The sequence below is a fragment of the Danio rerio genome, chromosome 5, assembly GCF_049306965.1.
Source record: "Danio rerio strain Tuebingen ecotype United States chromosome 5, GRCz12tu, whole genome shotgun sequence".
NCBI lineage: Eukaryota > Metazoa > Chordata > Actinopteri > Cypriniformes > Danionidae > Danio > Danio rerio.
This window is the reverse complement of record NC_133180.1, coordinates 69,501,542-69,526,234: the sequence shown is the minus strand read 5'-3', so window position 1 is coordinate 69,526,234 and position 24,693 is coordinate 69,501,542. Positions and strand designations below refer to the sequence as shown.

Sequence of the window (24,693 nt, the reverse complement as noted above, 5' to 3'; positions counted from 1 at the left end):
AAACATTGCGTACAGACAAAGCTGAAAATGTGCGTACGCAGTAAAAAAATCAAATGCATGAAACTTAAAGGTGCAGTAGGTGATTGTCTTCAGAAACATGTTTTGTTGTGCTGGTTGAAAGTCTCTTCACATTCCAATAGTACTGATTACAGTAAATGGTCTAAATGTGCTTATATGTATTTTTATATTCTGGGTAAGGCATAAAACTAAAAAATGTTGATCCAATTAAATATTATCGGGCCGACATCTCCCATAATTCCAGTAAGTAGCTGAAACTGTCTGCCAACAAATGTAGATTCGGACTTCTGCGCATCTCCGTTCACGCAGATCCGCCATTCGCACGAGCCCGTCTGCATGAGCGCCGCGCATTCACGAGACAATAACAGACGCGGTGAAATCAAATGCTGCATTGAAACTTTTGAAAATCCTGAATCAATATTGGAGTTACTTTTGCACACTGGAGCAAGGGCAACACCATGGCTGAAGTATTACTGTTAGACAGGTAATGTTCTGTTTTAAAACTATTTTAGTCAGGCTATGTTAGATTGTGTTCTGTTATGAATGGCTTATATGCACAGAAGTGTTGTTCAGCCACTGAAATCTCCCGGCAAAAGATTGATGTGACTATTTTCAGTTTCCTAAGGTCCTTTTACAGCATTGATAATGTAGATTTATATTTAGTTTAACAACAAAACATCAGTAAATAGCGCTATTCTGCCTAACCTGCTTTATTGAGCTGAAGTTGCTTTTATATTCACATTGGTTCATTTTTGAACAATGGCAGCCTCCCTATTCTGTTTACCATGCTACTCTGAATATTCGCTCTGAAATAGCATGTAAGTGTGGCTAAGCAATAAATGTAATTCTTGCAAGCCGCCCACCAAACACTAATTAACTGTTACATTTCTAACTGGCGAATAACATGAATTAGTGGGTTGTCTGCTGTTGTGACGCGGTGTGCGCGTTCTTGATTTTAGGAGGTGTGGCTTTGAATCACAGTCCCTCCCTGCCGTCTAAAGATAATATGCTAAGAGGTTAGCATTTTGGCAGATTACCTACTGCATCTCTAAGGGCGTACTCACACTATGTACAGTTGACTTAAACCGTGCCAAAGAACGCTTGTCCCCCCTCCTGTCTCACATTACAGTCATGCCTGGGCACCCGTACGTGACATTGATGATGCGCTGTTCAGTAAGCGATCTCGCTCAGCACAGTGGAGATTTCTTTAGTTATATCGCTTTAGTCATTTGAAATGCAAAGACACATTCAAATATTTCGCCGAACAGATCCGCCACTTTTTGCGCTCATAAACAATCATAAAGTCCTCGTGCTGCAGGAATTAAGAGGTCTGCTGAAGGTGCGCAGCTGTGGTGCAGTGAGGTGTCTGCGTGTCCTCCTAATAAACTACGACAGTTTGCGTTCATTGGACACTAAGGGCCTACTCACACTATGCCATCCGTACCGTGCCCAGGCCCTTTTTCTGGATCGTTTGAGAAGTGTGAGTGCGCTGAATCAGGCTCAAGCATGGTTCACTTGGCCGGCCCTGGCCCGGTTGGAAGAGGTGGGCCTGAGCGCGGTTCACTTGGGCTTTGGCGCGGTACGTTTGTAGTGTGAGTGCAAAACGTGCCAAAGCCCAAAACTGAAAGCGAGACGTGACTTTTAAGGGGCTGTTTCATATAGATTTATTAATCATTCTTACTGTTCAGTGAATGCAAACTGCCGTAGTTTATTAAAGACACAAACCCCTCACTGCACGACAGCTGCGCACCTTCAGCAGACCTCCTCATTCCTGCAGCACGAGGACTTTACGATTGTTTATGAGCTCCAAAAGGGTTCGGCGAAATATCTGACTGCGTGTCACCGCATCCCTAAGTACTGTTTGGCAAAATATTTGACTGCATGTCACTGCATATCAAACGACTAAAACGATATAACTAGAGAAATCTCCTCTTGTGCTGAGCGAGAGCGCTTCTCACTGAACAGCGCAGTAGCGATGACGTAAGCGTGCTGAGGCCCGATTGTGGTGTGAGTGCGGGCCGTCGGGGGAGACGGGAGGGGGGACAAGCGTGCTTTGGCCCGATTCAAGGCAACTGTACCTAGTGTGAGTACGGCCTAAGAATGATTAATAAATCCATATGAAACAGTCCCGTAAAAGTCACATCTTGCTTTCAGTTTCGGGCGTAGGCGCGTTTTGCACTCACACACAAGCGCAACTGCGCCAAAGCCCAAGTGAACCATGCCTGAGCCCGATTCCGCGCACTCACACTTCTCAAACAATCTGGGAAACGGGCCTGAGCACGGTTCGGATAGCATAGTGTGAGTACGCCCTAAAAATACATTGCAAGTGCGAGACACTGCAAAAAATGCTTTTTTCATTTAGAGAATCACGTTTTCATTTAATGCCAATCTAATTCATATGACCAAGGCACATAGTGTATCAACCCATAACAGCACATCTCAAAGGAACCTTCCCTGGGTGGCTACAAATATGTGGTTGGCCAGGGTGTTGAGATGATTGACGTTGCCCTCTTTGCTTTGATTTATCTCTCGACCATCAAGACCTTACTAATTGATTGACTGATTGACGAGCCTGCTGATTAATTCTGGTGTGCAGGCTCAGCCCCTGATTTATGGGTTTATGACTCCAGTCACACATTGTTGTCTTGGACTTTTAAACACACACCTCAAGGTGAACCCTCAGGCATCTCTTTTCCATGCCTGTCGTTTATCTCTCTCATCTAATGATGGTCTCAGTTCTCATTCGTGGTCCCCAGGGCCTTGAGAGTGGAGCAGTTTGCAGACCCTCCATTTGGAACGATGTGGTGCAGAACTTGTTTGTGTCCTTCCTGGTTTCAGTTGTTCGTATGACACAATGGAGGATATCATTTTTGGGGAGGTGTGGAGCAGTGAATTGCTCCCCACTCCACTGAGTCATCGTACACAGACCTTTTACACTCAACACAATACACCCAGTAGCACACACACACACACAAAGCACTTACACCAAGATCCCACCTCCTTTAAAACCAAACACGGCACTTAGCAGTATTTTAGCTTCAAACGCATTGCTCACACACACTTTGACCCTGTCTGAAGCACCAACTGTTGGCAATATTCACAGTGGACAGTCTGTGTGTTACTTAAATGGTTACTTAACTGTAAAAAGCCATTAGTTGACTATACTTGAAAAAGACAGTAAAACTCGTTGCCTTATAATTGTTAAACAAACTATGTGCATAATTATAAAGTTAAGTCAGTCGGCGCAATAGCCTTGTGGTTAGCGTGTCGACATATGGTGCAGTAGTACGTCAGGGTGTACCGAGTTCGAATCCCAGCTTGAGGACATTTCCCTACCCTCTCTCTCTAACTTCGCTTCCTGTCTAAATACTGTCCTATCTAATAAAGGCAAAAAGGCTAAAAATAAATCTTTAAAGAAGAAATAAAGTTAAGTCAATAAGTCTACTGACTTTTTACAGTTTTGTTTTCAGTTTTTACAGAACCCAGATGTCAATATTTTAAAACTCTTGACACAAAACTCACTACTTCTAACAAAGACTCTCCAGTGTTCAAAACTCTGCATGCTGCTTTCATTTCCTTAAAGAAGTCTTGCATTTGCAGGACTATTGGTTCACATAATCGTGTTATCATACAAATACTACAGGAACACAACTTCAGATTACCAGCACACAAAATGCACATTGTTTCAATAAACAGTCTTTAACAATCAATAAATATAGGATACAGGTTTTATTATGATTTATACAGAAGTGTAGAGGGAACAGTACAGACAGTGGATACACTGAACTACTTTTCTTCATACCATCATAATGTAGGTTTACTGTAATGTTTTTCTCACTGCACGTCCCAATATAGAAAGCTGATATATAGCATGACATATGACAACATATGCAAATTACAATTGGATATCACGTACTGTATATAAAATCTCATAATAGTCAATAATTTATCGAAATAGTACAAAATTCACTGAATTTTTTCAACCATATCACATATATATATATATATATATATATATATATATATATATATATATATATATATATATATATATATATATGTGTGTGTGTGTGTGTGTGTGTGTGTGTGTACGTGTTTTTGTGACATATCAGGACACAAATCTGTATAATGACATGGGTATGACACAGGTATTACAAAAAAGAGGTGAAATATGAGGACATTGGTGACGTCCTCATTTCTCAAAATGCTTATAAATCCTACAGGATGAGTTTAATCAGAGAGTAAAGCTGCTCACAGTCTCCTGTGATAGATGGGTTTAGGTGTAGGGTGGGGTGAGGTGAGGTGAGGGCAATATAATATACGGTTTGGACAGTATAAAATGAATGGAAACCTATGTAATGTCCCCACTTTTCACAAAAATAAACGTGTGTGTGTGTGTGTGTGTGTGTGTGGTAAAATATATAACATAATAGATAATATATTTACGTAACATCTATGTACATATTTGTAATTCAAAAATGAAAATTCTGCCATTATTTACTCATCCTCTACTTGAGGGGTGGCCAGCCCTGTTCCAGGAGACCCACCTTCCTGCAGATTTCAGTTGCAACCCATATCAAACACACCTGCCTGTAATTATCAAGTGGTGTTCAGGCCTTAATTAATCGGTTCAGGTGTGTTTGATATGGGTTGCTACTGAATTCTGCAGGAAGGTCGCTCTCCAGGAGCAGAGTTGGCCACCCCTGCTCTACTCGTTCCAAACCTTTTTGAGTTTCTTTCTTTTGTTGTACACAAGCTATTGTCTTCCAACTTTCTTCCTACTATGGATGCCAATGGCTGCTGGTTTCCAACATTCTTCAGAATATCCTGCTTTGTGTTCGGATAAATACATTCCACTTGAATATATGGTGAGGATAATTTCATTTTTTGGGGTGAACTATCTCTTTAAAGCTGCAGTCTGTATAAATGTTGCCTCTCTATCCCCATCTCCGTTTGAAACCTGTAATTATTTTCTTTATGTGGGTTGTGCATCAACGTGGCTCCTCAGCACGAATGAATCTAATGTTTTGCTGCATGTGTGTAGGCTGTCAATCACAAAACCGGTGTGAATACAGTTGGACACAAATAAGAATGTTCACTGGAGAATGCCTTACCTGTCTGCCACTTTGGTGCTGACCAACAGAGGGGAAACAACTACTATACTAAATTACCTACCAATGGCAATTAGCGATTGGCAGTTATATTACAATAAACTGTGCGGAATGTTTTTATTATTGTTTGTTTTTAAATTGTTAGTTTTAGAGTATGTCCACACTAATTTCTTTTCCTTCAAAATGCATGCTCTTCTCTCATTTTGGCCTTCTGTTCACATTGAGATGGTGCTATTAGGCACCCAAAACATATTGCTCTCCAAAGTGGACACATTTTGACAGTCTGTTTGTGTCCCTGTGTGGATTGAAAACTTTCTGCTTTTAAAAATGAAGATGCATTTTTAGTCATGTGACCTACTCAATTGGATGGTCTCCATTTTGACAGCTATGTTTAGGATAAGTGTCAGTTTGTGTGCTCGGGATTCCAGTTCTTCAAAGCACACACAGTGTTTACTCTTCAGAGCTGTTGTTTTGGCATGTCTCCCAGTTTATATTCTCTCTTTCATTTGAACTTTTATACTCCTGTGTTAGTTGAAGCAACAACTCCTCACAGTAAAAACTTGGTGCTTTTGCTTACATTACATTACATTTTAAAGAGTCAGAAAGTAAATAAATGCCTTAACCCATACACAGTACAGGGATGAACGTGTTTTTCAGTCATTCAGCATGGATGACCAGCTTTTTGGGAAGCGATTGAAAATGACAGTGTGAATACGGAGCATTTTTAAATGAAAGCACTGTTTTCAATTTATCTTGTTTAGATTTATCTCTTGCTTAAATTCATCTTTGTGAATTTAGAATGTATTAGCTTACATGTTGATTTCAATATCTTGTTGTGAATTTCTCTGTCTAATAGCACAAAAACTGTTGGGAAATTCTCAGATGAGCCAAAAAACCAGGAAGAACTTTCGGGTATCTTCAAAGCAAAATCCTTTAATAAGAAGAAATCAGCGACGATGTGGCGTCATCGAAAGAACTTTCTACTGGTACAGCAGACCACTCAGTTTAAATACAGTTTTACAGACATTGATACATTTAGATGGGGACAGTCTAAAACAAAGCATGCAAATAAAGTGTTGTTGTTGGCAGGGTAAAATACCTTTCCTGCCCTGATCTCATCAGTATATAGGTACCCATTCACGATATATTTTAATGTTTTTGTATTTTAATGTTGTTCTGGAGACAGAACCCGTCCGATCAGTTGACCGGCTTGACCATTTGTTAGACAATAGACACAGCTGTGCTGTGAAACTGACAATTTGCATTACTTTGGAAACTCAGGAAACCAGGACATTTTCAGGTCTGTCACACCCTAAAAAAAATAAATAAATAAATATATATATATATATATATATATATATATATATATATATATATATATATATATATATATATATATATATATATATATATATATATATATATATATATATATATTTATATATATATATATATTTATATATATATATATATATATATATATTTATATATATATATATATATATATATATATATATATATATATATATATATATATATATATATATATATATATATATATATATTTATATAAATATATATATATATATATATATATATATATATATATATATATTTATATATATATATATATATATATATATATATATATATATATATATATACCCACAATCTGTAATCACTAATTGTCACAACATTCAAATTCCATATTTAAAAGTCTATTGGTTTTTTACTACAGGTGAATCTTCAGTCAGTAATGATCTTCATTTTGACCTTTCTGGATTCAAATCCATCATATATACCGGCTGCTGTTATAAAAGGCTTTAAAGTTAGCATGAAAGTAAAGTTTATCTTTTTTCACGTTGTCATGATGTACATTGTTGAAATGGTTTCTAAAATTAGAAAAAAGTAAGGTGGTGGTTGATTTCGTTTATTGGGAAGTGATTAGATTGTTGGAAGATGGGCGTTGCTACCAAAATGGAGGATTTGAATGCCAGTTTGTAGTCAGTTGTGGAGGATTACTGTCTACCGGAATCACCCTCTGCTGCAGAATGTTTACAGATTCCTGATAATGATCAGAACAAGATGCAAAGTTTTACAGAAAGAACCGTTTCTCATTCATTCAAACCACAGCCTCCCGTAAATCTTTGGCTTCACCACACAACCACATCAGCGTTCACAACACACACATCACAGAAAAAACAGGCTACACAAACACATTCAGTGTCAACACATATATCACAAAAACTCAATTTAAAACCCTATACATGCTTAGAGGCCAGTTTTTCAAATTCTAATGGCAGTCGGCACGAAGGACATTTGATACACATTTTTCTTTACTTGAAGTTGCCTAAAACGGCTTTTTGATGGCAAGGGCTGAAATTTAATATTTAGGTGATGGGAACAATCTTCAATAATGACGTGTGCTGTCTGTTTAATTCTCATTGAGGACATTTCATTAGGTTGTCTTTGTGCTTTACCTACAATTGCAATGGGAAATTTTACTACTCGACACAGTTTTTTCTTTTCCTTAATTGGCAACAGTCTTAAAACTCATAACACTTTCATGCGAGTTCTTAAATCCCATCTCCAGAACATCTTGACTTGCACCAAATTGTTGTAACCTCCTAATGAGATATAATCTCTGCATTGCTTTTTTGAAAATGCACTCTGCATTTGCAGCAAATGTTAATCCACTATCAATACATGTTGCTAAATATTTAAAACATTCAACTGCCTCTATTTCATGTCCCTCAAGGACCAGAGGTTTCAACTCTTGACTAAGGACTAGTTTTTTTCTGCTAATTATCATCTCCTTGGTTTTATTGAAATTGATCTCAACTCCTTTTACACCTCTTTTTTTTTGAAGGAAATTTATGTAATTATAGTACCAGATATCTCCTTCTGTTCCTGTTTTTGTCAACCTGCCAACAAGTGCCAAATCATCTGCATATTTAAATAACTTAAAATCTAAATCCTAACTAGGAATAATCCTAAATTACTTGAGTAGATTTATAGACGTGTAACTTTTGCTTTTACTTAAAGGGCCATGAAACCCCCTCGTTTCAGCAGGGTGTTTTCACACCTCTACTTTGGAAAAAGTCAGAAAAGTGGGCGTGCCCAGCTCTGTTTAGGGGGCAGTGTCAGAGGAACTACAGTGGGATGGTGTGGGAGTGTCTATTTGTGCACGCGCGAGTTTCAGAGTCAAAATACACACCCACACAGACAGGAGAAAAAAGTGATGGTGTTTAACCTACATGGACATCTGTAGTCGAATTATTTGCCAAATTATTAAATGTTGGACTTTAACTACAGTTTGGCTCTTTCATTCAGGGAATTCATTCATGCCTCTCGCGACAAACGAGATATTTGATTGGAGGAACTGCTCTAAGCGTGTATTTTTCATGCAATGTTTGATACCGCACTGCGAATGAGAGAAAAAAAACCTCCGCATTTCCCGGAAACTTAGATGCACACGGCAGGTAGTGTCAGAAAGCCGCGTGTGTTATTCCGGTCACAAAATGCGGTGCTAACATTTCTGCACTCAGTGCAATAGTTAACTTAATTCGATACGAACAAACTGAATAAACAAAGAGCACTGGTCACTCACTTACCAAATCTGTAGAGACAGAACAATCACCGGCAACTAGAGCCGCGTCTTTATGAAGAGAAGACTACAAGCAAATCCAGATTTCAGCGTTTGCAGATGAGAACAGCTCTCAGGTAAACAACAATCCTCCTTAGACACGTAAGTTATTGTTGTCGCGCGTCGCCTGTTAATCCACACGTGATCCAGATAAGCTCTCACAGAGAGAAAATGAAAACGAAACTTAACAGCAGCAAACTATAAAAGCAACACTTCACGCTTGTTTTGCCAACACAACGTGGCGTCTTTGTGGTGTAAACACGGTGACAATAATGAATATTAATGAAGTTGCACAATAGAGCGCGCTGATTGGTTTGACCCAAGCCTTACTCATGCATTAATGCATCACTCTGTAAGACGTAATAAGACTCACTCAGGCACAGACGCCCAGTCTGCACGCTGGAATACACGCTATTATGTCATGGCCGTGACGCAGCTTCAAAAATTCGTTTCAAACAGGAAGTACAAATTTGCTTGAAATAACGCAAAAACAACCAATTTACACTTTTTAGTGAAATATAGGTGTCTTAATAGTGTTTTTAGCAGTGTGGGACACATATACGACTGTCAACAGCTCAAAAAATGTGTTTTGGTGTTTCGTGACCCTTTAAGTATTTCACTTTATTTTAAGTTAAAGTAGTATCATTCAAATGATAACACATCATTACAAGCTTATCATTGTGAATCAGGCTAAAGACTTAGTTTTGCACAATATCTGGTTATGTGCCAGCTCCTAAATTCAGATTTCAGATCAATTTATAACCAAAAAAAGTTCCTTCAGCTTAAAAGTGCCATTGTTTCTTATACTCTCATTCACATCTGCAGCCTCCTTTTGGACTCCTCACTACCAGCTTCAAATTTGGCACTTAAATTTTCATTTGATTTACTTTTTCTTTGTGTTGTCCCCCTCTTTAACACGGCCCCCTCCCTTTTCTGCAGGAGAGGTTTAATTGCAGGGTTACGGGAGCGCAGTGCCCCTGGATGCCGCGCGGCCGAACGGGACCCTACCCTGTCATTTACTCGCGTCAAGCTCGGCTCAGCCATGGGGAAGCTGGAGATTTTCACGGCGGGTCCCAAGAGTAGAGTGGACTTGTCTGCCCCTCAGCGGGGCCATAATGACAGATGCCTTTTAACGGCTGCATGGGTAGAAAGGGAGGGGGGGCAAACTGCAGGGGCGACTGTCAATGTGAAGGGGGATCATTTTTGTCATCAAGATGTGACGTTTCTAATCTTTTCCCCCCGATTTTCTCCTTTTTGATGGCTTTATGAGTTTCTGGGTGCAATAGGAGAGAGTTCATTTGTATCTCATTGCAGCTTCTCCATGTAATGGATGAAAATGAACATCGTTCATTCTCATGCGCTGAGGCCAACTACTTATCACTGTCAGTGAAGCCAAGTCAAATAATGTTTTCTTAAGTATAACAATTAGAACAACTACAATAATATCTGTTATTATTGTCATTATTATTATTATTGATTTTATATTTAATAAATATTTTATTTAAAACTATTTTACACACTCACAAGACACTTTATTAGGTTCACCTTTCTAGTATCGGGTTGGACACTCTTTTTCCTTTAGAACTTCCTTAATCCTTCATGGTATAGATTCAACAAGGTACTGGAAATATTCCTCAGTGATTTTGGCCCATAAAGACTTGTATTATCACGTAGTTGCTGCAGATTTGTCGGCTGCACATCCATGATGTGAATCTTTCGTTCCACCACATCCCAGAAGTACTCTATTGGATTGATATCTGGTGACTGTGGAGGCCATTTGAGTACAGTGAACTCATTGCCATGTTCAAGAAACCAGTCTGAGATGATTCACGCTATATTACATGCTGGAAGTAGCCATCAGAAGATGGGTACACTGTGGTCATAAAGGGATGGACATGGTCAGCAACAATACTCAGGTAGGCTGTGGCATTGACATGATGCTCAATTGGTACTAATGGACCCAAAGTGCGGCAAGAAAATATCCCCCACACCATTACACCACCACCACCAGCCTAAACCGCCGATACAAGGCATGCTTTTAAGGCATGAACCCATGCTTTCATGTTGTTGATGGCAAATTCTGACCCTACCATCCGAATGACGCATCGGAAATCGAGACTCATCAGACCAGGCAATGTTTTTCCAATCTTCTATTGTCCAATTTTTTGGTGAGCCTGTGCGAACTGTAGCCTTAGTTTCCTGTTCTTAGCTGACAGGAGTTGTACCCATTGGGTTCTTATGCTGCTGTAGCCTATCTGCCTCAAGGTTGGATGTGTTGTGCATTCAGAGATGCTCTTCTGAAACTTCTGTTGTAATGAGTGGTTATTCGATTTACTGTTGCCTTTCTATCAGCTCAAACCAGTCTGGCCATTCTCCTTTGACCTCTGGCATCAACAAATATTTGTGCCTACAGAACTGCCGCTCACTGGATATTTTCTCTTTTTCAGACCATCCTCTGTAAACCAGAGATGGTTGTGCGTGAAAATCCCAGTAGATCAACAGTTTCTGAAATACTTAGTCACTTAAATCACCTTTCTTTCTCATTCTGATGCTCAGTTTGAACTGCAACAGATCATTTTGACCATGTCTACATGCCTAAAGGCATTGAGTTGCTGCCATATGATTGGCTGATTAGAAATTTGTATTAACAAGCAGTTGGACAGGTGTACCTAATAAAGTGGCCGATGAGTGTATAATTATTTGAATAAGAATTTTTAGATACTATAAAATTAATATTATTAATCATTGTAACATTTATAATAAATGCATTGTTAATATTGTTGATTTTAGATTTAATAAATGTTTTTTAAAACTGTATTTTATATGATTATTTGATGAATTAGAAATTTGTATATTCAATATAATTCATAATAATAATAAGATTTATAATAAATGCACTGTTGTTGTTATTATTATTATATTATTAATGTTAATTTTAGATTTAATAAATATTTTGTATAATCATTTGATTAATTAAGTTTTTACACTACAATTCAAATCATTAATATTATTAACAATAACATTAAGAATAAATGCATTTATTTTTATTAATAGGTTGAGTTTTTGTTTGTAAAAATATACTTATTAAAAATGATATATTATGAATAAGTAGTTGCTTTTTGATGTGTGTTTAAAAAACCTCTGTTGCGAAGTAGATATGTGTTGGCTGTATAACTGTATAAAATCAAAGTACATGCTTAATAATGATTTCAGTGCTATTAAGCAATATTGCTTCTTTCAGGTTTGTATGTGGTCCAGATGATGTGTGTGCAGAAGGTGAAGAGCTGTGCTTTGTTATCCTCAGGCAGTGTGTTTGAGCAGTGCAGAGCAGAAGGGGACAGATGGGCCCAGTGAAAGTCTCCATTGAGAGAGCCTGTCCTCGGGCTCCAGCCCAGCTGTCAGAGAGCACTAGAAGGTGAGATTCACCTATTTGAAAGGCAGACAAGTGACATATGTGTCAGAATTACTAATCTTACACAGAGGTGGCTCAGTGCACAAAATGCACAAAAAAGCCCAAAATATTAGATTATAATATATATATATATATATATATATATATATATATATATATATATATATATATATATATATATATATATAATTTTTTTTTACTTTGTTTACTTGTTTACTTGGTTACTTTGTGTGGTTTATTCATAAACTAATTCCTAGAGGATCACGTGCTTCTGATCAACACCTCATTAGCTCCGTAATCTGCCCTATTAGATGATTACGGAAGGGTGACATGGTGGCCTAGTGGCTAGCACTGTTGCCTCACAGCAAGAACACCGCTGGTCCAACCTCCTATCGGGCTGGTCTGTGTTTCTCTGTGTTCTCCCCGTGTTCGCATGGGTTTCCCCCTGGGTTCTCCGGTTTCCTCCCACCATCCAAAAACATAAACTATAGCAATCGACTAAACCAAATCATCATCTAAGACAACCATAGTTTACACTTCTCACACGGCGACAAGCAGGGGAGTTCTCAAGACCTACCTGAGCTCAAACTCCCCTCTCGCCCTTCTAACGGGAGGGAGCCCTGGGCTCGAGGATATTACGAGCTCAGGGCTCTCTCCCGGGACAGCATGCCAATTACACTTTATTGTTTATCAGCTAAGCGGGATCTCTTGAAAAGTGTCATAATTTTAACCACACAGAGTCCCTTTATTAATCCGGGGTCGCCACAGCGGAATGAACCGCCAATTTATCCAGCACGTTTTTACTCAGCGGATGCCCTTCCAGCCGCAACCCATCTCTGAGAAACATCCATGCACACTGTGGAAATATAAATTTCTATCAACTAATTCCAAATGAACAATAATCTAAGTATAACTAAAAAGTTATATTCTTTGGTTTTTAATTATATAATTTCATTAACATCCCAGCTAGGAGGGACATTTAACTCTCTGACTACAGGCTAAGCCAGTGATGCAAATGCTTTAAACGACTCTGTCTTTGTCTTCGGGTGTTGCTTTTATGCTACAGAAACCCTATGTTGATTAACTTGTGTGGTCAGTAGCTGGGCCGTTTTTTAACACCTATGCCATGCTGACTCCAATACTGAATTTGCATACTTTGTTTAGCTATATCCCCTCCTCCTAAGAACACAATATAGCCATGAAATCTTTGTCTTAATTCAGACTTGTGTGAGACTTGTGAGAGACTTGTGAAAGAACTTGCAGACTGCGGACCTCTAGTAGGCTCTTGCAGACACATTGGACACCTTGAAGACGCTGTATGACTGCAGATTAACCAACACGTCTCAATAAAGGAATTCTGCTTGTTTCGAGTCTCCTGGACTGGGTTCTCTCTCTCTTCTTTTAACTCATTTATTTTTTTTTACAACAACACTCATTCACACACACACTTATACACTATGGACAATTTAGCCTACCCAATTCACCTACCACATGTCTTTGGACTGGGGGAAACCGGAGCACCCGGAGGAAACCCACGCGAATGCAGGGAGAACATGCAAACTCCACACAGAAACGTCAACTGAGCTAAGCCTCAAACCAGCGACCCAGTGACCTTCTTGTTGTGAGGCGATAGCACTACCTACTGCGCCACCTCATCGCCGAGTAAGGAGACACGACAGACCAAATGAAGCAACTGACCATAGGCATCACTCACAAATATTTGACATTAATTATTAGTAGTTCTTAATCACTCACCATCATGTCATTCCACTCCCCTGGGGTCTTTGTTCATTTTTGGAAAATACAAATTAAGATATTTTCGATGTATTCTGTGACGCTCCTTAGGCAGCAATAGTCCAGAGATGTTTGAAGTCCAGTTTACGAACCAAAAACATTGTCAAAACATTCCAAGTGACTCCAGGTGTTCATCTAATCATATGAAATTTAATCTCTGGCAAAACCTTTTTTCCCTTTGTACACAGCATATTTTAATTTAAGAAACATTTATAATATTTTGGAATAGTAAACATGTCAGACTAAATAACCCAAGCTAATTATGGACTTCTGCTGTCTTCATTTGTTTCAAAAACAAGATTTTTATTTTATTTGTATTTTTTTACGATTTTTTTTTAAACTGCATATTTGGATACCTTTTTTTTGCTGGAGGTACTGTTGTCTTAAAAAAAAAAAAAAAAACTAATAAAAAAAAATCTTACTCATACCTTAGAAATGGTAAAGCAGAAAATGTTAAAACCTTGACTTTTCCAAACCGCGGTATACCTTGAACGCACTTATCGTCCCATGCCTACTCTCTGGTAAATGTGACTCTATATCATCTTCTTCGTTTACTATGGGGTGTACAATGCATTGCCATTAAAGTCAGCAGTGTGACATGCAAGCATTGTTTTGACTGTAGTAAACACACATCCTGATCTGATACAGAAGACGCTGGAGAACAGAAGCATTCTTGGAGCTTCATATGATGAGTTGAACCACTGAGGTCACATGCAATGTTTTGACAATGTTTTGGTTCATTTTCTGGACATTAAACATCTCTGGATCATTGCAGTCCGTGAAGGATGAGGGAGCTTTCGGATTTTATTTAAAATATCTTAACTTGTGTCCTGAAGAAGGTCTCAGGGAATTGGAACAACATCAGGGTGAGTAATTACTGACATAATTAACATTTTTTCATTGAACTTGACGTTTTAAGTTTAATTGATGTAAGTTGGAACGCTTCCCAATGATGGGTTGCAGCTTGAAGGGCATCCACTGTGTAAAACATTTGCTGGATAAGTTAGTGGTTCATTCCGCTGTGGCGACCCCTGATTAATAGAGGGACTAAGTCGAAAAGAAAATGAATGAATGAAAGTTGGAAGGCCTTCTAAAGTTAATTTGATTCAACTTAAAATTTAAAGCAGCAACATACTTTTTAGATTCACAAACAAACCAAGATCTGTTGTAATGAGCTATTCTTCTGATTCTTTATTGAACTGTAAAGGTCAACATCATGACATCGTGATCAGAAAAAATGTTGAACAAGACAGCAAAATCCCTTTATTATGCCATAATAAGACTTTAGTTCCTATCTGTGTAACTTAATTTTCTATCTGTCGTAGTACACGATGCAACTACAGAAGAGTCAAGCTTTAAATAGGCAAATTATTGAAACTCTTTTGGGATTTTTTTGAGTGAGTTGCTAATGGTCTAATCTGATTCAATTATTTATGCTAAGCTAAGCTAAAAGTGCTCCTGCCAGACCCAGAGATCGTCTGAATGGAATCAAAAACAGTAAAACTCAACTTTATAACTCTAGTGGACTTTTAAAACAGTCTTATTTCCTCAAAAGTGGAGTGTTCCCATCATAAGATGATAAAAATGATGTAGAACTCCACTTTAGCTAAACTTTGTCAGGAGTCACACAGATTGCTTTCCTTCTGGTCTGGTAAAATCACTCTCAGATGAATGCAGAAATTCAAACACTATTGTGTTCCTATAGCCCTATTGGCCTATAAATTAGCAACTTTTATTTTCTGTTAGTCTTTGTACATAAAGTAACTACATAAGAGTCAAGCTTTAAATAGGAAATTTATTGAAACTAGTTTTAGGCGAGATGCTAATGGTCTAATCTGTTTCAATTATTTAACCTAAAAGTGCCCTTGCCAGATCTGGAAATCAACTGAATGAATTAAAAAATGGTAAAATGGAACATTTTAACACTAGTAGACTTGTAAAACAGGCCTATTTACAAAAAATGTAGAGTGTTCCTTTAATGTTACATAAAGATATATTCTGTATTATATATGAAGTGATAAGTTTTAGTTGAAAAGATCCCCATTTTTTTATTTTTGTCAGTCTTTGTTCATAAAGTAACTACAGAAGCTTTAAATAGGAAAATTATTGAAACAGTTTTTAAGTGAGATGCTAATGGTCTAATCTGATTTAATTATTTATGCTAAGCTAAGCTAAAAGTGCTCCGGGCAGACCCGGAGATTGGTTAAATGGATTAAAAAATGGTAAAACTCATCTTTATAACTCTAGTGGACTTGTAAAATATGCCTATTTCCAAAAAAAAAAAAGAAAAGTGGAGTGTTCCTTTTATGTTGCATACAGAAATATATGATATTATGTATATTAAGTGATAACAAAGCGTAAGACAATAAAGATGAGCAAGAACTCCACAATTGCTAAATTTTAGTTGTAAAGTTCCTCATTCTTTTGTATTTTTTTTCAGTCCTTGTTCATTAACTAACCTCCGAAGAGTCAAGCTTTAAATAGGAAAATCATTAAAACTATTTTTGGGTGTTATGCTAATGGTCTAATTAGATTCAATTATTTATGCTAAGCTAAGCTAAAATTGCCCTGCCTGACATGGAGATTGGCTGAATGGATTCATTCATTCATTCATTTTCTTGTCGGCTTAGTCCCTTTATTAATCCGCGATGGCCACAGAGGAATGAACCGCCAACTTATCCAGCAAGTTTTTACGCAGCGGATGCCCTACTAGCCGCAACCCATCTCTGAGAAACATCCACACATACATTCACACACACACTCATACACTACGCACAATTTAGCCTACCCAATTCACCTGGACCGCATGTCTTTGGACTGTGGGGGAAACCGGAGCACCCGGAGGAAACCCACGCGAAGGCAGGGAGAACATTCAAACTCCACACAGAAACGCCAACTGAGCCGAGGTTCGAACCAGCGGCCTTCTTGCTGTGAGGCGACAGCACTACCTACTGCGCCACTTCCTCGCTCCTGAATGGATTCAAAGATGGTAAAACTCTAATGTAATGTTAAAATAAACCTATTTCCAAAAAAGTGGAGTGTTCCTTTAATGTCGCATACAGAAATATATGACATTATGTATATGAAGTGATAACAAAGCATAAGACAATAAAGATGAGCAAGAACTCCACAGCAGCTACATTTTTGTTGAAAATTTCCCCATTTTTTATTTTCTGTGAGTCCTTGTTCATAAAGTAACTACAGAAGAGTCCAGCTTTAATAAGAAAAATCATTGAAACTATTTTTGGATGAGATGCTAATGGTCTAATCCGATTCAACTGTTTATGCTAAGCTAAGCTAAAAGTGCTCCCACCACACCCAAGAATTGACTAAATGCATTCAAAAATGGTAAAACTTAACTTTATAATTGTAATGGACTTGTAAAATAGGCCTGTTTCTAAAAAAATGTGGAGTGTTCCTTTAATGTTGCATACAGAAATATCCGATATAATGTAGATGAAGCAATCACTGAGTATATTATAATAAAGTTGAGGAAGAATTCCACTATAGCTAAACTTTAGTTGAAAATTCCCCATTTTTTATTTTCTGTCAGTCTTTCTTTGTGAAGTAACATAGTTCATTAAAACTGTTTCTAGGTAAAATGCTAAAGGTCTAATCAGATTCAATTATTTATGCTAAGCTAAGCTAAAATTGGTCCCGTCAGACCTGGAAATCAGCTGAATAGATTTAAAAATGGTAAAACTCAACTTTATAACTCTAGTGGACTTGTAAAATAGGGCTATTCCCCCAAAAAATTGAGTATTTCTTAGTCCTAGATACAGAAATATCTGGTATAACATATGAGACAATGAAGATGAGGAAGAACTTCACTATAGCTAAACTTTAGTTCCCCGTTTAAAGAAGAAAAAAATATCATTTAGCATGCACGAGTAAACATAAATGACTAACTGTAAAATCCAAAATGTGCGTGTTTTTCTTCTTTTCCTCAAACTAACTTCCTGTCTTTTACTTGATGACACAAAATAACAGGTTGGACTTTGGCAGGAGTCACACGGATTGCTTTCCTTCTGTTCATTTAGTGAAATCACTCTCGGATGAATACAGAGATGCAAACACTCCCTACACCTTCAGAAGCAGCAGGGACCTGGTTCCGGGGCCCTTGTCAGGTAACGCGCAGGTTCTCTCTGTGTTTATCACATCCACTGTCTTCTTTGTCCCTCACACTTCATCCCTGTCTTTTGATTTCTGCTCGGCTGCTCTCCAAAGGCTTTGACTGACGGTGTCACATTAAGCATGGGGAGACATGGACGCTCGGGGAGGGGAGGAAGAGGGGTGGGCGCTCTTTGGCGCAGTAGGTAGAAACTACCGTAATTATAGAGCACAGACACACTGAGGAGGAGAAAAAGAGGCCGAACACGCAGCTCGCATTAAAAAAGAAAAGCGCAAAAATAAAAGCAAGTGTGTTTTCATGCTGAAAGAAAAGAAAGAGGGGAAATAAGTGGAGAGAGAGGAAAGTAGTGGTTTGTAATGGGAGGAAAGAGCTTAAACCGAACGAGAATTGTCTGTTTTTGGTGGATGCGTGCAACTCTTTGTAAGGGGCTGTGTTGTCTGGGATGCGTGTGTGTGTGTGTGTGTGTGCGTTGATGTGTTTCAGATCACATTTGAATATCGCACTTTATGCAAGTGAATGTTTCAGTCGTGTTTCTGGTCCCCCAGTAAAAAACACAGCACTGACATTTGCTGTGTCCATTAATATTGATGCATTTATTGTGTTGCTTCATCCCGGACTTATGCTTGCGATTCCCAGTTCTTCAGCAGGTGTTTGGTTTTGAAAGATTTTGTAATTTTGAAGTACAAAACCTACTGTAGACCAAAGATATCAGACTATCAGTCAATGCTCATGGAAAATGGTGCCTTACTTCAACATTGTATACACATGTTTTAGTGATCACAAATATAAAAAATAAACCAAAAGTTTTACATACATTGTACAAAAAGGCACACAGCCATTTTTTTTAAAGTCAAATGTTAATGTGACTAAACTTTTTCTCTTTTAGGTAAGCTAGGATTATCATATTTGTTTCTGTTATGCTTAATAGCAGAATAATGAGAGAGATTTTTTGGAGAAATTGTTATTACTTTTCTTGAAAGTCAAGTTTACACACAATAAGATTATTATGCCTTTGAAAAAGCTCAGATGATGGTGTCAAGGTCTTGGAAGTTTCTGATTGGCTGACTGACAACATTTGAGTTAATTGGAGGCACAACTGTAGAATAGTATTTAAGGAAAACCTCAAACACACTGCTTCCTTGTGTGACAACATGGGAAAATCAACAAGCCAGAAGCCAGAATAAAATTAGCTAAATTACACTGGGAAAAAGAATAATTTTTGGAGACATGTCCTGTGGTCTGATGGAACTAAGATTGAACTGTTTAACCATAATGAACAGTGTTCCATTTGGAGGGGAAAGGGGAAAGCTTACAAGCCTAGGAACACAATCCCAACTGTGAAGTATGGGGGGCAGCATCATGTTGTGGGGCTGTTTTGCTGCAGGAGGGACTGGTCAACTTCACAGCATAGATGGCATCATGAAGAAAAAAAATACTGAAGCAACATCTCAAGACATCAGCCAGGAAATTAAAACTTGGCCACAAATGGGTCTTCCAAACAGACCATGACCTCAAGCATACTGCCAAATTAGTTAAAATGTGCTTTAAGGACAACAGAGTGAATGTTTTGGAGTGGCCATCACAAAGACCTGATCTCAGTCCTATAGAAAATTTGTGGGCAGAGTTGAAAAAGCTTGTGCGAGCAAGACAGCCTTCAAATCTGACTCAGTTACACCAATTCTGTCACGAGGAACGGGCCAAAATTTCTTCAAACTATTGTGAGAAGCTTGTGGAAGCATACCTAAAACATTTGACCAAAGTTATACAGTTTAAAAGCAAAGCTAAAAAAATGCCAAGAAAATGTATGTAAACCTTTGACTGTCTAGAAATTAATAAAACAATTCTCAAAAACAATCTCTCATTATTGTGGTATTTACAGTAGCAAATGTAAATCATTAGGTAATCCTAACGGACCTAAATGGACCTACGGTTTAGTATGATCTAGATTTACAATCAGACAATTTTTTTTTTTTTATTGTTATGTTCCTTTTTTTAGAGTGTGTGTAAACTTTTGGTTTCAACTGTCAGTGTGTGATGTAGTGAGTGTGTGTGGTTGTATGTGTGTACATAGTGTACTGTAGGTGTGAGAGAAAGTGTGTGTGTGTGTGTGTGTGTGTGTGTGTGTGTGTGTGTGTGTGTGTGTGTGTGTGTGTGTGTGTGTGTGTGTGTGTGTGTGTGTGTGTGTGTGTATGTGTGTGAACTTTGGGTAGGGATATATAGTGTGTGTGTATTGTGTGTGAATATTGTGTATGTTTGTTTTGTACGTGTATATTGTAAGTGTGTGTATAGTTTAAGTGTGTGTATATTGTTATTGTGTGTGCATATCCCTGTGTCCCTGTGTGTATAAGTATGTGTAAGAAAAAGTGTGTGTGTGTGTGTGTGTGTGTGTGTGTGTGTGTGTGTGTGTGTGTGTATTTTAAGTTTGTGTATACTGTTATTGTGTGTGCATGCCCTGTGTCCCTGTATGTGTATAAGTATGTGTAAGAGAAAGTGTTTGTATGTGTGTCTGTGTGCGTGTGCGTGTGTGTTTGTGTGCGTGTGTGTGTGTGTGTGTGTGTGTGTGTGTGTGTATTGTAAGTTTGTGTATACTGTTATTGTGTGTGCATGCCTGTGTCCCTGTATGTGTGAGAGAAAGTGTGCGTGTGTGAGTTTTAAGTGTGTGTATATTGTTATTGTGTGCGCGTGCCCTGTGTCCCTTTATGTGTATAATTATGTGTAAGAGAAAGTGTTTGTATATGTGTGTGTGTGTGTGTGTGTGTGTGTGTGTGTGTGTGTGTGTGTGTGTGTGTGTGTGTGTGTGTGTGTGTGTGTGTGTGTGTGCGCGCCTGCGTGCGTGTGTGTGTGTGTGTGTGTGTGTATGTGTGTGTGTGTGTGTTTATTTTAAGTTGGTGTATACTGTTATTGTGTGAGCATGCCTGTGTCCCTGTATGTGTGAGAGAAAGTGTGCGTGTGTGAGTTTTAAGTGTGTGTATATTGTTATTGTGTGCGCGTGCCCTGTGTCCCTTTATGTGTATAATTATGTGTAAGAGAAAGTGTTTGTATATGTGTGTGTGTGTGTGTGTGTGTGTGTGTGTGTGTGTGTGTGTGTGTGTGTGTGTGTGTATGTGTGTGTGTGTGTGTTTATTTTAAGTTGGTGTATACTGTTATTGTGTGAGCATGCCTGTGTCCCTGTATGTGTGAGAGAAAGCGTGCGTGTGTGGATTTCAAGTGTGTGTATATTGTTATTGTGTGCGCGTGCCCTGTGTCCCTGTATGTGTATAAGTATGTGAAAGAGAAAGTGTTTGTATGTGTGTGTGTATGTGTGTGTGTCTGTGTCTGTGCGTGTGTGTGTATTTTAAGTTTGTGTATACTGTTATTGTGTATGCATGCCTGTGTCCCTGTATGTGTGTGAGAAAGTGTGCGTGTGTGTGTTTTAAGTGTGTGTATATTGTTATTGTGTGTGGGTGCTCTGTCTCCCTGTTTGTGTATAATTATGTGTGAGAGAAAGTAAGTGTGTGTGTGTGGATTTCAAGTGTGTGTATATTGTAATTGTTTGCGTGCCTGTGAGCGTGTTTCTTCACACAATCTATACGTTTTTTAATCAGAATAAGCTAGTACGGTCAAAATAAGCAGAGACACTCGCGTCTTTGTGTAAATGTATATTAAAATGAGTAACTGATCAATAGTGTAACAGGATCAGACAGAATAAATGTCACCTCTCAGCACTGAATGACTAAACCGAGATGAGCAGTCATGAAGTCACTGTCTATTATATCTATACATTGGACGTCCAACTGAAGGCTGCATAAATGTCCAAATGTGCTAAAATCATCACGATATTGATTTATAAAATTGAGCATGTTGCTACAACAAAGAGAAGGTTTCCTTGAAATGCCCATAAAAACACTCAGGATGGCGGCGGTTGTCTTTAGCCTTAAAAGCCTCTCTTTCCACAAGAAGTTGAAGTGAATGTGAAGGACGCTCGCTGTATTTACAAGTTTATCATCATGTGCCAGCGGCTTTTATAGCATCTGTTTTTGTTTCAGATGGAAAGCACTAGTTGTTCTGACCCTTATAATATAATTTTACTCCTTTTCTTGATGTTGTGCTTTTGTTTAAGCCTCTAAATCCAGCTGCTTCTCAGGTCAGAAGGATAAAAACGGTGACATTTCATCGAGGGCTGCGCTTTTTTGACACGACATTGACGATCTCTGGGCGGTATTTTATCTTTCTATTTCACTTGGGTCCGGGTCATGTTTAAAATATCATCAATTACCACTTCAGGTCCACCCCACATAAAAATTAAGTGCTTTGAAACCCGCTACTTTCTCCCTCGCACAATTATTGAAATTTGGCTCTCAGCCGTAAATAATAACCGTCTCACTTTAGTCGGATTCGCAGGCTCGCTTCTCTGGAGGGCAGGCAGGTGCGACGGTGGGCAGGAAGACGAGTCGTGTTGCATATATATCTTTATGTATAAAGATGTGAGGTCAAGTCTGGTCGATAGGCAATCTCTCAGCTCTAGCGGAAGTGATGGGACTATTTGAGGCTGGAATGGCTCTGTTGTAGTGGAAGGAAAGGCTAATCTGTTGCAGATGGGGTTTGGAGCCAGCAGGTGTGCTGGTCAGCTGGTCGTGAGACCTGTGTGGACACCAGGGTCGAGACGGGGTCTATTGTGACTCTCACTTGTCCTGTTTAAATCTGGGAACTCTTGTATGACAGGGACTATTGTGGATTTGGGTTGTAACATGACTGACATTTTCTGCTCTGATAGACGGGGTTCTTTATGATGCTTTATTATTGTCTGTTCAGACGTTTAAGATTAGAGTCAATATTTTCTATCCCTCTTGTTAAATATAGTTTCATTCATACAGTACATCCTTCACTTGTTCAAAACCTGTTTCTTCACTAAAGAAATATTTTGACTTCTATATAGTAGGACAAAATTGCCTATTAAAGTCAATGGGTGCCATTGACTAGCATTCTTCTAAATATCTTCTTTTGTGTTCAACTGAAGAACGAAACTCATAGGTGTTTAAAAGGAAAATTTAAGAATAAATTATTTTGAAGAATGCTGGTTGATGGCACCCACTGACTTTCGCAGTCGTTTAAATCTCGTTCTACTATATGGAAGTCAATGGGTGCCATCGTCCAGCATTCTTCAAAATATCTTTTTTTTTGATCAACTAAAGAATGAAGCTCATAAGTGTTTAAATTGTTTTTTAATTTTTTTTTATAATGCTGGTTGATGGCACCCATTGACTTCTGTAGTAATTTTTATGTTGTCCTACTGTATGGAAGTCAATGGGTGCCAACGACCTACATTCTTCAAAATATATTCTTTTGTGATCAACTGAAGAGTGAAGCTCCTAAGTGTTTAAAATGAAAATTAAAACGTTTTTTTTTTTTTTTTTAATAATGCTGGTAGATGGCACCAATTGACTTCTATAGTAATTTTAATGTTGTCCTGCTGTATGGAAGTCAATGGGTGCCATCGACCAACATTCTTCAAAATATATTCTGAAGAATACAACTGAAGAATACAACTGAAGAATACAACTGTAGAATGAAGCTCATAAGTGTTTAAAATGAACACAACTTTTTTTTTTTGAAGAAGAAGAATGCTGGTTGATGGCGCCCATTGACCTCCATAGTCATTTTAATGTTCTCCTACTGTATGGAAGTCAATGGGTGCCATCAACCAGCATTCTTTAAAATCATTTTTAAAGAATATCTTTCCTGTGTTCAACTGAAGAAAGAAATCATACAGTAAGTGTTTAAAACGAAAATTAAAATGAAACTTTTTTGAAGAATGCCAGTCTATGGCATGCTTTGACTTTCATAGTCATTTTAATATGTGATTTTTTTGTCGTTTAAATGATTGTTGCAATGGATATTGTCTGTAAATTATGGCGAAAATGTATGAAAAAAGTCAAATACGACAAAATGTAATGTATTAAATAATGCTTTTAATTCATTTCCATATTGTTTTTTTTATGGTTTAAACCATCCTTGCCAAATAAAATCATTAGTTTATTTCAATAAAACTTACTCACCCTAAACCCCTAAACTTAGTCTACACATTGATTTCAGTGTTCAAATACATATATATATATATATATAATTTTCTTGTCGGCTTAGTCCCTTTATTAATCCGGGGTCGCCACACAGCGGAATGAACCACCAACTTATCCAGCAAGTTTTTACTCATATATATATATATATATATATATATATATATATATATATATATATATATATATATATATATATTTCTTTTTTAAATTGTTATTATTATTTTTAAGACGGCAACACGGTGGCTTAGTGGTTAGCATTGTCGCCTCACAGCAAGAAGGTTTGCTGGTTCAAGTCCCAGCTGGGTCAGTTGGCTTTTCTGTGGAGTTTACATGTTCTCTCCTTGTTGGTGTGGTTTTCCTCCCGGTTCTCCGGTTTCCCCAACAGATCAAAGACATGCACTATAGGTAAATTGGAATAACTAAATTGGCCGCAGTGTATGAGTGTGTGTGTGTGTGTGTGTGTGTGTGTGTGTGTATGAGTGTGTATAAATGTCCCAGTACTGGATTGCAGCTGGAAGGGCATC

The 24,693-nt window shown here is 38.0% G+C and overlaps 1 protein-coding gene across 45 annotated transcripts in view; it reads left to right on the top strand.

Annotated features, from left to right (window-relative positions):
• The window catches only part of prdm12b (PR domain containing 12b), a 124,207-nt gene that overhangs the window by 40,416 nt on the left and 59,098 nt on the right, over positions 1–24,693 (top strand). For 18 of the 45 annotated variants that reach the window (XM_073950307.1, XM_073950283.1, XM_073950285.1 and 15 more), the window contains 2 exons: positions 12,080–12,190; positions 18,022–18,108. Coding sequence is in view for 10 of the 45 variants with exons in the window: in XM_073950270.1 (XP_073806371.1) it covers positions 12,117–12,190; positions 17,972–18,108 (211 nt within the window). In the remaining 35 variants the exon portion in view is untranslated. Of the gene's footprint in view, positions 1–4,774; positions 4,887–5,985; positions 6,116–12,079; positions 12,191–17,971; positions 18,109–24,693 lie in introns of all 45 variants that reach the window. The other 27 variants (XM_073950272.1, XM_073950277.1, XM_073950268.1 and 24 more) reach the window with 5 other exon arrangements.